The 13,023-nt window shown below is 49.8% G+C and overlaps 1 protein-coding gene across 1 annotated transcript; it reads left to right on the top strand.

Annotated features, from left to right (window-relative positions):
* The first annotated feature begins 862 nt into the window (after positions 1-862).
* Positions 863-7,148, top strand: CNGA2 (cyclic nucleotide gated channel subunit alpha 2). The gene is made up of 6 exons (XM_006216202.2): positions 863-997; positions 1,217-1,309; positions 1,863-2,033; positions 3,169-3,276; positions 5,033-5,139; positions 5,487-7,148. The coding sequence occupies exons 1-6, from the start codon at positions 888-890 to the stop codon at positions 6,890-6,892; spliced, it is 1,995 nt and encodes a 664-aa protein (XP_006216264.1). The 5' UTR covers positions 863-887; the 3' UTR covers positions 6,893-7,148.
* Positions 7,149-13,023: the final 5,875 nt, after the last annotated feature.

Below are 13,023 nucleotides of genomic sequence, written 5' to 3' on the forward strand. Positions count from 1 at the left end.
CCATTGGCACCATCTTCTCCAGACTCCTCCACCTCACCTCCACCATTGCTTGCCCGCTAATCCAGTCTTTACCCAGCAGTCAGAAGGCTCTTTCTGGAATATAATGCTGTCTTTGTCATGCTCCTACTTGGTCCTTCCAAGGCTCCCCATAGCCCAGAGGAGAGAGTCCTGACTTGGACCATTGCTTACAGAGCCCATGAGAGCTCTTCCTTCTCTCCTCCTCACTCCCTGCCCCACCCACCAGACTACTGTTTGTTCCTCGGGTTGGATGTGCTGGAGGAAATGTGATTGATGCTGAAAGGAAGGGACCCCAGAGACAGTGCCCCTGGTGAAGGTGTCAGTCAGACATGGGGCTCCAACTTGACAACCATGAGCTCTGAGGTGGTCTCAGGTGAGGAGAAGCAGAGAGATGGGGGCAGGGTGACAGTTGCTTTGGGCCAAGGAGATATATCACCTGCCATGGGGCAGGAGTCTGGAGGCAGCATAAGTATGTGCCAGCGATCTGCAGAGCAGGGACACCATAAGATGGCTTAAACAGTTTTTTGTTTGTTTTGCTTTGTTTTACCTTCGATAGTTCATATGTCAAAAAAACTCACTGGGGTAAAAGAAAAAGAAACACATTTTGCAATTTAGCACTGTATGCCTTTTAAATTAGCTGCCAGGGTGGGTGAACACCATCATCTCCTTGGTGCTGGGAGCAGGCCACCTAGGCAATGCAGATCCTCTTGGCCTCCATGGCCAGGGAAGCTTGGGTTTGCCATGTGGGCCCTGGTTCTGTTCTTTGTGCTCATCTGCAACTCTCCTGCCTCATATGGGGACCAGGGTCTTCTGTTACCTTCCTCTTGGACATCTCCCTGGCAGGTGAGGGTCCTGATCATACATGGAGGATGACAGAAAAAACCAATGGTGTGAAGAGCTCCCCAGCCAATAACCACAATCATCATGCACCTCCAGTCATCAAGGCCAATGGCAAAGATGACCACAGGACCAGCAACAGGTGAGTCTGCTGAGGCTGGGTCATTTCAGAGATGGCCTTGAGGCAGCTACTTCCTCCCAGCTCTGCCTCACTGGCACAGAGCAAATGATCTTGGGCTCCAGGACACCCTCTAAAAGGACCACGGTATTTCTAGGCATCTCCCAGGAGGGGAGAGTGCTAACAGGAGACAAGGCATGCCCAGAAAAAAAGCCTTGATTAATTCTGCTCCTTCCTCTGCAGGCCACAGTCTGCGGCTGATAATGATACCTCTTCAGAACTACAGAGGCTGGCAGAGATGGATGCCCCCCAGCAGAGGAGGGGTGGCTTCTGCAGGTGGGTTTCACCACTGCCCTGCTGCTACCCCCTCCCTCCCAAGGGCCTGTCAGATCAGGGACCTTCTCCTCTCAATCCCACTGGGCCTTTCTACCAAGACCTCTGTGAAGCACTGTCAGCGCTGTCCTAGCTCAACATTTTCCTTTGGAGGAGGCTCCTGTGAGCAGGCTTGGAGTGGCTGGTGGAGGTTTCCTTTCAGACTTGTCTGTGGCAGCGTCAAGAGGAGATCCTTCCCAACAGCGGGGCCTGGGTAGAGGGCTCTGTGGTCTGCATCCCAGACTCACAGGCTGAATGGAGAAATCAGGAAGCCTGAGCCAACTTTCTTCCTGACCTGCCCTCTCTTAGCACAATCTCCATCTTGCCCCAGAAACCTTCTGTTTGTTCTTCACAATCAACTGACACTTCACCTCCTCCAGAAAGTCTTCCCAGACTAGCCCTTTATCTCTCAGGCTGCATTCAGAGTCACGCCCGAGCCCCAGCCCCTTGCCCTCTGTGCAGGTCCTCTCCACACAGCACAGTTCTCTCTATCTCATGCTTCCTCTCTCACCTCTAGGATCGTCCGCCTGGTGGGGGTCATCAGAGAGTGGGCCAACAAGAATTTACGTGAGGAGGAACCTAGACCAGACTCATTCCTTGAACGTTTCCGTGGGCCTGAGCTCCATACTGTGACAACACAGCAAGGGGATGGCAAAGGCAACAAGGACGGCGAGGGCAAGGGTACCAAGTATGGCCATCCAGCCTTTGGGGCTGGAAGGGCTTCCAAGCATGTGATTGAGGGCTTCCTTATACCGCAGCTGGGGACTGACCAGGGGCTCACCAGCCCTGTCCTGGCAGGAAAATGGGTGGGCAGGGGAGACCTGCTATGGTTTTAACTTGAGAAAATTTCCATCATTCTCCATGCCTGCCTCCTTTCTGTCAGTGGCCCACCTGCCATGGGAGCCCCTGCTGGCTTTTATTCCCTTAGCTGCCACTGGCCAGATGTCCTCTTGCTGCTGCTCATGAAGCAAGTGTCAGGGCACCCGAATGTGGGCTGGAGGGGGGTGCTCAGCCAAGGCTGCTCCAGCTGCAACCTTGGTTCTAGCAGTCAGTGGATGCAGAGGAGGGTGCAACCAGGGAGTGCGGTCCAGGGGATGCCAATACCAGAGCCCTTGTGGGTGCAGAGGTGGGTCTCTGAAGAGGCCATACAGAGGGCTGCCTGGCAGGGTAAGTCCCAGGAACAACTGAGCTAGAAGGAGGTGGGAGGGCAAAGAAGGCAGAGCTAGTGAACCTGCTCTTTGAGGAATGAGTAGGCGACTGTGGATGTCTGGCCAAGCTGACATTCCCCACTTTGGCCACTAGAGGAAGAGAGCTCTTGCCAAGGCAGGACACAGCATCTGGGAAAGTGATTTGGGGGCTGGAGGCGGGGAGGATCAAGCAGGGAGGGTGAAGGGGGGTTTGGGGGGAAAGGCAGTGCAGGAAGCACATGGTGGTCACTTGCTTGGAGTTCCTGTCTCTTCCCAGGAGGGAGGGGTGTGGGAAGGGGCCCTGAGCCCTCATTACCATCTTGTGGAAGCCCCTCCCTGGTGCCTGAGGGCCCTCTTCGTGAAAGTGCTGCCCCCTCTCTGTGCTCTCTTTGCAAGAGGCCTCCAGAGGGTGTAAGAGCCAACAGGCGCATGTGCGGTCAAAATGGGATGAGGGATATCTCTTACCCATCTGAGCTCTGACGCCCAGTACCACGTTGTGGCTTCCTAAAAAATGAGGCCTTAAGTCAACCCACTCTTCACCCTGCACATTCCCTCAGGGGTTGCTTTTTTAGGGCCTCTTGGAGCTGGGGTGCTGACAATCTGGTTTCCCAGCCTGTCCTCTGTCTATCTCCTCAGGAAGAAATTTGAACTGTTTGTCTTGGATCCAGCTGGGGACTGGTACTACTGTTGGCTGTTTGTCATTGCCATGCCTGTCTTCTACAACTGGTGCCTCTTAGTGGCCAGGTGAGCAGGGGGTAGTCAAAGCAACCCAGTCCACAGGTCCTGGGGTTGAGCGCATACCAGTCCCAGTTGTGGGCACACAATTCACTCCAACCCAGTCCTCTTTCTGGATTCCCTGCTTGCCAACAGCACCCTCTCTGCCCTATTAACCCCCAACTCCTCCTACCCCAACGAGATGTAATATGCTGCTAAAGCTTCATGTCTACCCTTTTCCTGGTGTCTGTAATCTCTTCCTACCTCCTCCTCCACATCAGTACCGTCCCAGGTGAGGTAGCCCTCCTCTCTCCCTGGAACAACTGCTATAGCCCTGCAGCCGTTCCTTACAGACACTCTTGCCCCATCCCGTGCACCCTCCACACTTGCAACCAGCATGGCTGATAGAAACTGGGATTTGATGGTGTCACCCCTCCCTCACAAACCCTTCAGTGGTCCCTCATTGACCACAGGATGAAGTTCAAGAGCTCAACACCGCCTTCGAAGTCCTCTGGACCCAGCCTTCTCTCTAATACCACCTTCTGGACATACCCCAGCCCCAGCACACAGTACTCTTGGCTCATAACATGCTGTTCCTCAAGAGAAAATTCATTTTCCCCATTTTCAACCTATGGAGATTCTTCTTGCTTTCCCATTTCCGAAGCCACTCTACCTGGAGCTTTTCTTTACAGCATTTCCCACCCTACACCATCCCCCCACCTCAGTCATTCGCTCAACAAGGATTTGACTGAGCACCTGTTCGGTGCAAGGTTCTGTTATCAGTGCTGGGGATGCTGTTGTGAGCAAGACACACGTGGTTTCTGTGCTCCTAGAGCTCTCAGGCTAGTGGTTGCCACTGACAGTAGACATGAAAAAACCAATGCTCAAGGTGACCCCAGGGACTGAGGCAGGGAGCTACTAGATAAAGGGAAGTCTGGGAAGACCTCTCTGAGGAGGTGATACCTTAGCAGAGACCTGAGTGGTAAGAGGCAGTTGCCTATTTATATGCCTGAGGTTGGTGGAGGGAACATGCTGGAAAGAAGGAACCACACAGCGCAAAGACCCTCTTTCAAGATGGCCTATTGTGGCTGGGGGACTGCAAGTGAGGCATCAGAGAGGTCAGCACAAACCAGTTATGCAGACTTTGTGCACCAGGGGAGGGCGCTGGGGCTTTGTTCTAAGTGTATCCAAGTAGTCAGAGTCATCATCCTGGGTTCTACCTCTTCCTCTGCCGTCTCCGTAGACCCCTACCCATTCAGTCACCAAGTCTTGGCCATTCCTCCTAAAACCCTCCTGCAGCCCCCAACCTCTCTTCGTCCCCACTGCCTCTAGTCTAAGCCCAGCTACTGCTCTCAGCTAGGCTGGCCAGAGCTCCATGTTGGGTTCTCAGTAGATATATGTTGAGGAGATGAGCGTGGAGGCTCTTTACTTGTGTGTTGTAGGTCATTCTTCCAACAACTCATTTTTTATTCAGCTCATACCTGTTGAGCACTTGAATCTTGGTACTCTGGGCTAGGACACAGGGCATGCAGTAATGACTAAGTCTCTATCTTCTGGAAGGTCACAGTTTAGTGGCTGTGACAGACAAGCAGTGGTCCATGATGCTGTCTATGTAGTGAAGTCTGTGTGATAATATAGGTTGGAGTAGTAGTTGCTTGTATCTCCTTGGTGTGTCTCATCAGTGCTTCTGGTGGCCATCCAAAACCCTGCTCACAGTGGGCAGTTTGGGGACTTCAGAGGATTCTGGCTGGCTTTGAGGGTAAAGCCCAGTCCTGTCTTCTTGCAGAGCCTGCTTCAGTGACCTCCAGAAAAATTACTACCTAGTGTGGCTGGTGCTGGACTACTTCTCAGATGTGGTCTACATCGCAGACCTCTTCATCCGATTGCGCACAGGTAAATAAGCAACCGGGATGCACAGGCAGGAGCATCACTCATAAGTCCAAAGGCTTGAGTTCAAATTCTCAGGAAATCATCTTGACATGATGTTAGCCTCAACTGTCTGGCTGGGACACAGGTTGGTGCCTGTCCCTTTTGAACCTCATGTTCCCTACATGCTTAGTGTGTTTCAGACCTGGAGGTGATCGTTTAGGGTACTTATGGCCAGCCATGCTATATGAGTTTCCTATACCCCTCCTTGGGAGTGAGGGTTGAGTAAGCAGTTTGTTCCTCACTGAGCATTAGTCTATCCAGAAGGACAGGCTTGAGGGCAGAGGTGATATGTTGGCTTGTGTCTCCACTAGGCTTCCTGGAACAGGGGCTGCTGGTCAAAGACACCAAGAAGCTGCGGGACAATTACATCCACACCCTGCAGTTCAAGCTGGATGTGGCTTCCGTCATCCCTACGGACCTCATCTATTTTGCTGTGGGCATTCACAGCCCTGAGGTGCGCTTCAACCGCCTACTACACTTTGCCCGCATGTTTGAGTTCTTTGATCGCACTGAGACACGCACCAGCTACCCCAACATCTTCCGCATCAGCAACCTCATCCTCTATATCTTGGTCATCATCCACTGGAATGCCTGCATCTACTATGCCATCTCCAAGTCCATTGGCTTTGGAGTTGACACTTGGGTTTACCCCAATATCACTGACCCTGAGTATGGCTACTTGGCTAGGGAATACATCTACTGTCTTTACTGGTCTACACTGACCCTCACCACCATTGGGGAGACACCACCCCCTGTAAAGGATGAGGAGTACCTATTTGTCATCTTTGACTTCCTGATTGGTGTCCTCATCTTTGCCACCATCGTGGGAAATGTGGGCTCTATGATCTCCAACATGAATGCCACCCGGGCTGAGTTCCAGGCCAAAATTGACGCTGTCAAACATTACATGCAATTCCGCAAGGTCAGCAAGGAGATGGAAGCCAAAGTCATTAGGTGGTTTGACTACCTGTGGACCAATAAGAAGAGTGTGGATGAGCGGGAAGTTCTCAAGAACCTGCCAGCCAAGCTGAGGGCAGAAATAGCCATCAACGTCCACCTGTCCACACTCAAGAAAGTGCGCATCTTCCAGGATTGTGAGGCTGGCTTGCTGGTGGAGCTGGTATTAAAGCTCCGTCCTCAGGTCTTTAGCCCTGGAGATTACATTTGCCGCAAAGGGGACATTGGGAAGGAGATGTATATAATCAAGGAGGGAAAACTGGCAGTGGTGGCCAACGATGGTGTCACTCAGTATGCTCTGCTCTCAGCTGGGAGTTGCTTTGGAGAGATCAGTATCCTTAACATTAAGGGCAGCAAAATGGGCAATCGACGCACAGCTAATATCCGCAGCCTTGGTTACTCAGATCTCTTCTGCTTGTCCAAGGATGATCTTATGGAAGCTGTGACTGAGTATCCTGATGCCAAGAAGGTCTTGGAGGAGAGGGGCCGGGAGATCCTGATGAAGGAAGGTCTGCTGGATGAGAATGAAGTGGCAGCCAGCATGGAGGTCGATGTGCAGGAGAAGCTAGAGCAGCTGGAGACCAACATGGAGACCTTGTACACTCGCTTCACCCGCCTGCTGGCTGAGTACACAGGGGCCCAGCAGAAGCTCAAGCAGCGCATCACAGTCTTGGAAACCAAAATGAAGCAGAATAATGAGGACGACTACCTGTCAGATGGGATGAACAGCCCCGAGCCAGCTGCTGCTGAGAAGCCATAATGGCTTGGGCCCAACTGCCTCTCCAGCCTTGGCCTTAACCCCAGGAGCTAGAAGAGCTGTGTAGGTCCCCACATATACATGCATTACTCTCATGTCCCCTTGAATTCTCCCAGAAGCCTCTTGGTCCACAGCTTTTAGGCTCAATCATCCAGAAGCCCTTCTCCAAGTCCAACTAACAGCCAATCGTGTGCACAGAACAGACTGTGTTTGGCTCTGCTTCCAGAAGCTTCATCCTGTCCTAGTCTGAGGGGAGCAGCTTCACTGGCCTGCAGAAGCCCATCTGCAGGGTGGTGTGCACCCCGCAGCAGTGCTCCCATCTCTCTGGGCTCCTTTGCCCCTAGCCACTTCCCATTTGGTTCTGGCCCTTGCTTTTTTAATATGTGTTCTGAATATCTCCATCTCCCTGCACACGTGTGTAGTTCAAGCTTTGGCCGCAGACATTCAGCACAGGTACCCATTGTCTGTCTCTCAAGGGAGGCAAAAGGTGTGGAGGGGACAGGTAGGAGAGTGCTCACTGAGCACTGCCTCTCCCTGTCACACCCTCGAAGTCCAGCCCTCTTGACCTGTCTGTCTGCCTGCCAACCAAGAGTGGGACCTCTGCAGTCTCCTCTGGACCAGAGGGATGATGCTGCTCCTGGTTCCTGGTCCATGCCAGGACACGGAGTGAGGAACGAGCTGTCAGCAATGCCACCTGAAGAAGGAGGTGGACAAGAGCATTTCTGAAGAGGCCTTGAGGTTGGTGGTGGGTGGCAGACTCTTCATGTTAACATCTGCAGTAGAGGCATTTACAAGTTAATAAATTCCTTGAAACTCTTTGTGGTTATTGCTCAACTCTGCTATTAACATTCTCTGCCTTCCTCCCTCAACCCTTCTCTTTTCCTCCTATTTCTCTTCTCCCCTTATCCATGACTCATTCTGCCTGGAATACCCTCCTCGCTGTCTTCAGCTGCCTGCCTAAGCCCTAACGGTCCTTTTCAGAGACGGCTCCCTTCATAGAACCCACTCCCACACCAGGCAGTAAATCACCCCTCTCTAGGATGCTTGTGAGTCTCCATCCTGGCTCTTTATTATACCATGTGGTCCATTTTGATGGTTCTGGTTTCCCTTCCAGATTGTGGGCTCTTTGAGGGCAGGGCCGAGACAGCCTCCCTTACTGCTCTGCCTGCAGCCTTTGAGACATGTCTGGCACAGAGGAGGCACTCGGAGAATATTTTTTCACTCGGACAGTAAGTGAACACACCAAAATTCCTATGCTTTCACTGCCAGCAGACATTCTTTCCAGTAACACCAGTTATGTCTAGGGATTTGGGGAGGATCTCCGGAAGGAGCAGATGTTTGAGTGGGCACCACTGGACGATTAGAGGCCCGAAGGACAAGTGCTAATTAGTAGGCAAGAAGATCTAGGTGAGGAGGGAGGGTGTAGTTCAAATGGTACAGCACATGCCTAGCATGCATGAGATCCTGGATTCAATCCCAAGTACCTCTATTAAAAAGAAAAATGATAATAGTAATAAATAAATAGAACTAATGATCTCCCCCCATACAGTAAATAAATAAATAAAAGAAAGAAAGAAAAAAAATAAGACCTAGGCACAGACTCAGACGCCTTCGTGCATACCAGTTATCTCTCTATCTCTCTGTTAATTGTGATATGATACACATAAAATTTACTATCTTAAGTATTTTTAAGTGTACAGTTTGGTAGTGTTAAGGACATTCACATTGTTGTGCAACCAAGCTCCAGAGTGCTTTTCAATCTGTGAAACTGAAACTCTGTCCCCATTAAACAACAACTCTTCATTCTCCCTTCCCCAAGCCCTGGCAGTCATCATCTTACTTTCTGTCTCTGTGAATCTGACTACTCTAGATATCTCATGTAAGTGGAATCAGACAGTATTTGTACTTTCATGACTGGCTTCTTTCATTTTGCATAATGTCTTCAGAGTTTATCCATGTTGTAATAGGTGTCAGAATTTTCTTCCTTTTTAAGGCTGAATAATATTCCTTTGTATGGACAGACGACATTTGATTTATCCACTCATCCATCAATGGGCACTTGGGTTGTTTGCATCGTTTGGCTACTGTGAAGCATGCTGCTATGCACCTGATGTACAAATATCTGTTCAAGTTTCTGCTTTCACTTGTTTTGAGTATATACCAAGAAGTGGAATTGATGCATCATACAGCAATTTTATTTTTATTTTATTGAGGAATTGCCATACTGTTTTCCATAGTGACCATACCATCTTACATTCCCACCAACAGTGCACAAATTTCCATTTCTTCACATCCTCACAACACTTATTGTTTCCTGCTTTTTTTTTTTTTTGGACAGTAACCATCCTGATGGGTGTGAGGTGGTATCTCATTGTAGTTTTGAGATTAATTTCCTTGATGATTATTGATGTTGAGCATCTGTTTGTCTGCTTTTTGGCCATTCGTATGTCTTCTTTAAAGAAATGTTTATTTAGTTCTTTGCTCACGTTTTAATTGGATTATTTTTATTGTTGTTGTTGAGTTGTAGATCTTTATATATTCTGGATATTAACTCAAAACAGACATATTATTTTCAGTTTTCCCCCATTCAATAGGTTGCCTTTTCACTCTGTTGATTGTATCCTCTGATGCTCAGGAAATTTTAATTTTGATATAGTCCAATTTATTTTTTCTTTTGTTGCCTGGATTTTGGTGTCACCACTCATTTTTTATTGGAGTTCATTTTTATAGCCAGATTTCTTTTAAAATTTAATGTAATTTCCTGGCCTCTTCCTTAGCTTATGGTGATAAAACTTACTCAGGGGAAGATTCACACTGAGAGATCTGGAACATTCCCCATGCCTGGGTCCTGGTCTCTGAGAGTGGCAGTACTAGGGAGGCAGCATTTACAGTGTTCTGTGTATGCTCTTCCTTTGGGCTTTGGACTGGAAGAAATGGCTCTAAGCCCCTTCACTCGCAGAGAGATTAGGCCACTAGGAGGCAGAGTCCTGGGAGAGCCAGCCAGCTGCTTGCCCAGATGCTTAGTGCTAAGGTTGCATGAAGGAGTTCAGTTTCCACCATGCGCTGGAAGTGGCCTAGATGTTAGTTTCATAGCCCTAGGATAGCACTGGGCCCAGAGGCAGGGAGATGACTGCATTAAAAAGTGTTGCCTTGGTTTCAGCAAGAACTCTATAGCATTTCTCCCTGGAGCCTGGTTCACCCTCAGTCCATCAGCAATGGATGCCTGATTGCCAGTCCACATCAGTCATCTTGGATCTGATTTTCCCCAGGGCAAAGCAGATGACATATCTGGGTCACAAGGGGGAAGACACCAGTTTGAGACAGACTTTGGGGCTCAGCTCCCACTCTCTCCCCAGCTTCCTTCTTCCCAGATAACCTTGAGTCCAATTACCCAAAACTTTTTGTGATCCCTCAGATGGCTATGTCTCAGGCTTCTAGGATTTTTCTCATGCTGCCCCCTCTGCCTGGATCACTCCTTTCTGCCTTTTCTTGGTCTAAGACTCAACTCAGAGACTCCTTCCCTGAGCCCCAACGCAGCCTTCCACACGAGACTTCCTTACACACTGGACTGCAAGTGTCTGTTTAGCAATTGATCTTGTCTCATCTAAACACAGTTTGTTCGTTGAGGAAAAGATGAAGGAGTGACAGAAGGAATACCTGTGTGGCATGGTACGTGTGTGTACCTGTGTGTGTGCACACGTGTGCATGTGTGTATGTGCTCCTATGTGCACCCCTGTGTGGACGCGGTGTGGGATGCCTGTGTAAGCACAGGGATGCCAGTCTAGACAGACAGTGCTTCTCTCTGCCCCTCCCCCAGCCTGCCCAGCCCCCTCTTCAGTTGCTCTCCCCGAGAACCTGACTCTCCTGCCTGCCACTGGCCGCCACCCCCGCTTCTCTCCCGTAGCTGCCTGTAATATAAGAACTGAAGTACATTTTCCATTATGTGTCATATTTATTCGGCACAGTCTGATGTTCCCTGTTCTTAATTTTAAAATGTTTAAATTGGAATGTTTCTTATTTTCCTCTGAAAATACCCACCTAAGATAAATTGCCCTATTTGCACATGGCCATCCATTTGCTTCTCTCTGCAGTGGTGACCTTCTATAGAATACAGGAGCCCCTCCTCCCACAAGCCACTTCCCCTCCCCATTTGGTCTGACCCTTGGTGGCCCCTGCCTGGCCAGCAGACTGCCGCCCCCACCTCAGCCCAGCTTGAGTCCAGACTCAAGACCATCTAACAGTCCCTCAGCCTGGAGCCTAAAGCTAATCTCACTTCTTGCCCCTACCTTGGTTGGGTGGGGAGACCAAAGCAGAGGGTCCCCTTCTTCTGTGTAGTTTGGAACCAGGAGCTTAGAAGACCTCCAGTGCACAGGGACAAGTAACCCAGCCACCAGAGGGCGCATGAACTTAAGGAAAGGGTAGTGGACTCTGCTCAGTGACCAACCCCCCCACCCCAGCCAGTCACACCAAACAGAGGGTTAAGCAGGAATCCGTGAGGGCTCACGGTAGGACCACGTCTCCCTCCCTGAATACCCTGCTGTGATCTCTTCAGATGCCCTCAGATGTTCTTGGGTGCCAAAGCCAATGGCTCAGTTCAAGTCTGTGTGTGCTAGGTGCCCAGCCTCCGCAGAGGTTAGGTATGGAGGAAGTGTCAAGGTTGAACTGCAAGGGGACGTGGGAACTGTGGTTGTTATTTCAATGTATATTTAGAAAAAATACTACTAATCCACAAAACTCTTGATGTTATGGATACTATTTCTTAGCATGGAGTTAAAGAAAAAAGTGAGTTGATTTAAGGTTGATTTAAACAAAATGATTATGTAAGTAACCACTCCAATGGCCCATGAAGGCAGAGCACAGATGATGGTGAAATAGCCAAATGCCTAGCAGACACCACCATGGCATTCCAAAATGAACACCAACATAGCTCACCTCTTCATTACTTTTCTCCCACACTAGCTCTCCCCTAGTCTTCACATGTCAGTGATGGCACGAGCACCTTTGCAGTTGCTCAGGCAAAACCCCTGCAGTCTCTTTCCTTCATCCACCATATTCAGTCACTCTCAGGATTGGAACCACTCTTTACTTAACTTTCCAAGTGAAATCAGAATCCATGCACTTCTCCTGCCTCCACTGGCCCCACCCTGGTCCAGACCACCATCGGCTCCCTCCTGGATGGCTGCAGTCACCTCCAGAAGGCTGTCCTTAATCCCATCTTGCCTCCCTGCAATCCTCTCCACCCACTCACAGAGGTTTTCAAAAATGAAACTCCAATCACATCACTTCTCTGCTGAAAACCTCCCAATGGCTTTCTATTATTCTTCTAATTAAATCCAAACTCGTGACTGCGGTCTCCAGCTCCTGTCCATACGTGTGTCTCTGACCTTGCCCACTCTTTCTCTCCCCCTGCTTCTCTCCACTCCAGGCGCTCCAGTCTCCTTTGAACTCCTTGCACACTCGTGCTCAGCATCCTTCTGTTTTGGGGGCCTTGTACTTGCTGTCCCTCTGCCTTGATCCCTCTTCCTCTCACCTTGCCCTGGCTGGTTCCTTGTCTTTAGGGCTTTGAAGAGGTCCTTGCTGAGATCCACAATGAAAATAGCCCCCATCTTTTCTGTCACGATCTGTTTTATCACCCTGTTTGACTTTCTTTATAGTATTTATCACTCTCTCAGCATCTTGCTTGTTTTTCTCTTTATTGTCTATTTCAAACTCCCATTTGACTGTCAACACCCTGAGGCAGACATTATTGCTGGTCCCCTTGGATCACTAGTACCTCTAGTGGCCATTGGCCTCAGAGTACTTTTTAAATGTTGAACGCCTGGAACTCCCTGAGGGGCTAGCTCACTTCCCTCTCTCTAGTGGATTAGATCATGGGTGGTGTCCTCAGCTTCTCTCTCTCTATGCCCATCCTTGTATACCCTGGGAGTGCTACAGCCACTGACAACTCCCTGACATTCCATAACCCACCTGAAGCTGTCCCACAGGGAACTCAGCTTACACCTACTTCTTTCCCCTGGATCTCTGCCTGCAACATCCTTTTCATCCTTCAAAGTCAGCCCTGAGGGAATGAAAACCAGTGCCACCCTGACCTCCCCATGCCACATGCTTTGCTCTGGAGGAAACTTCTGGTAGAG

Source organism: Vicugna pacos, chromosome X (genome assembly GCF_048564905.1).
Source record: "Vicugna pacos chromosome X, VicPac4, whole genome shotgun sequence".
Classification (NCBI taxonomy): domain Eukaryota; kingdom Metazoa; phylum Chordata; class Mammalia; order Artiodactyla; family Camelidae; genus Vicugna; species Vicugna pacos.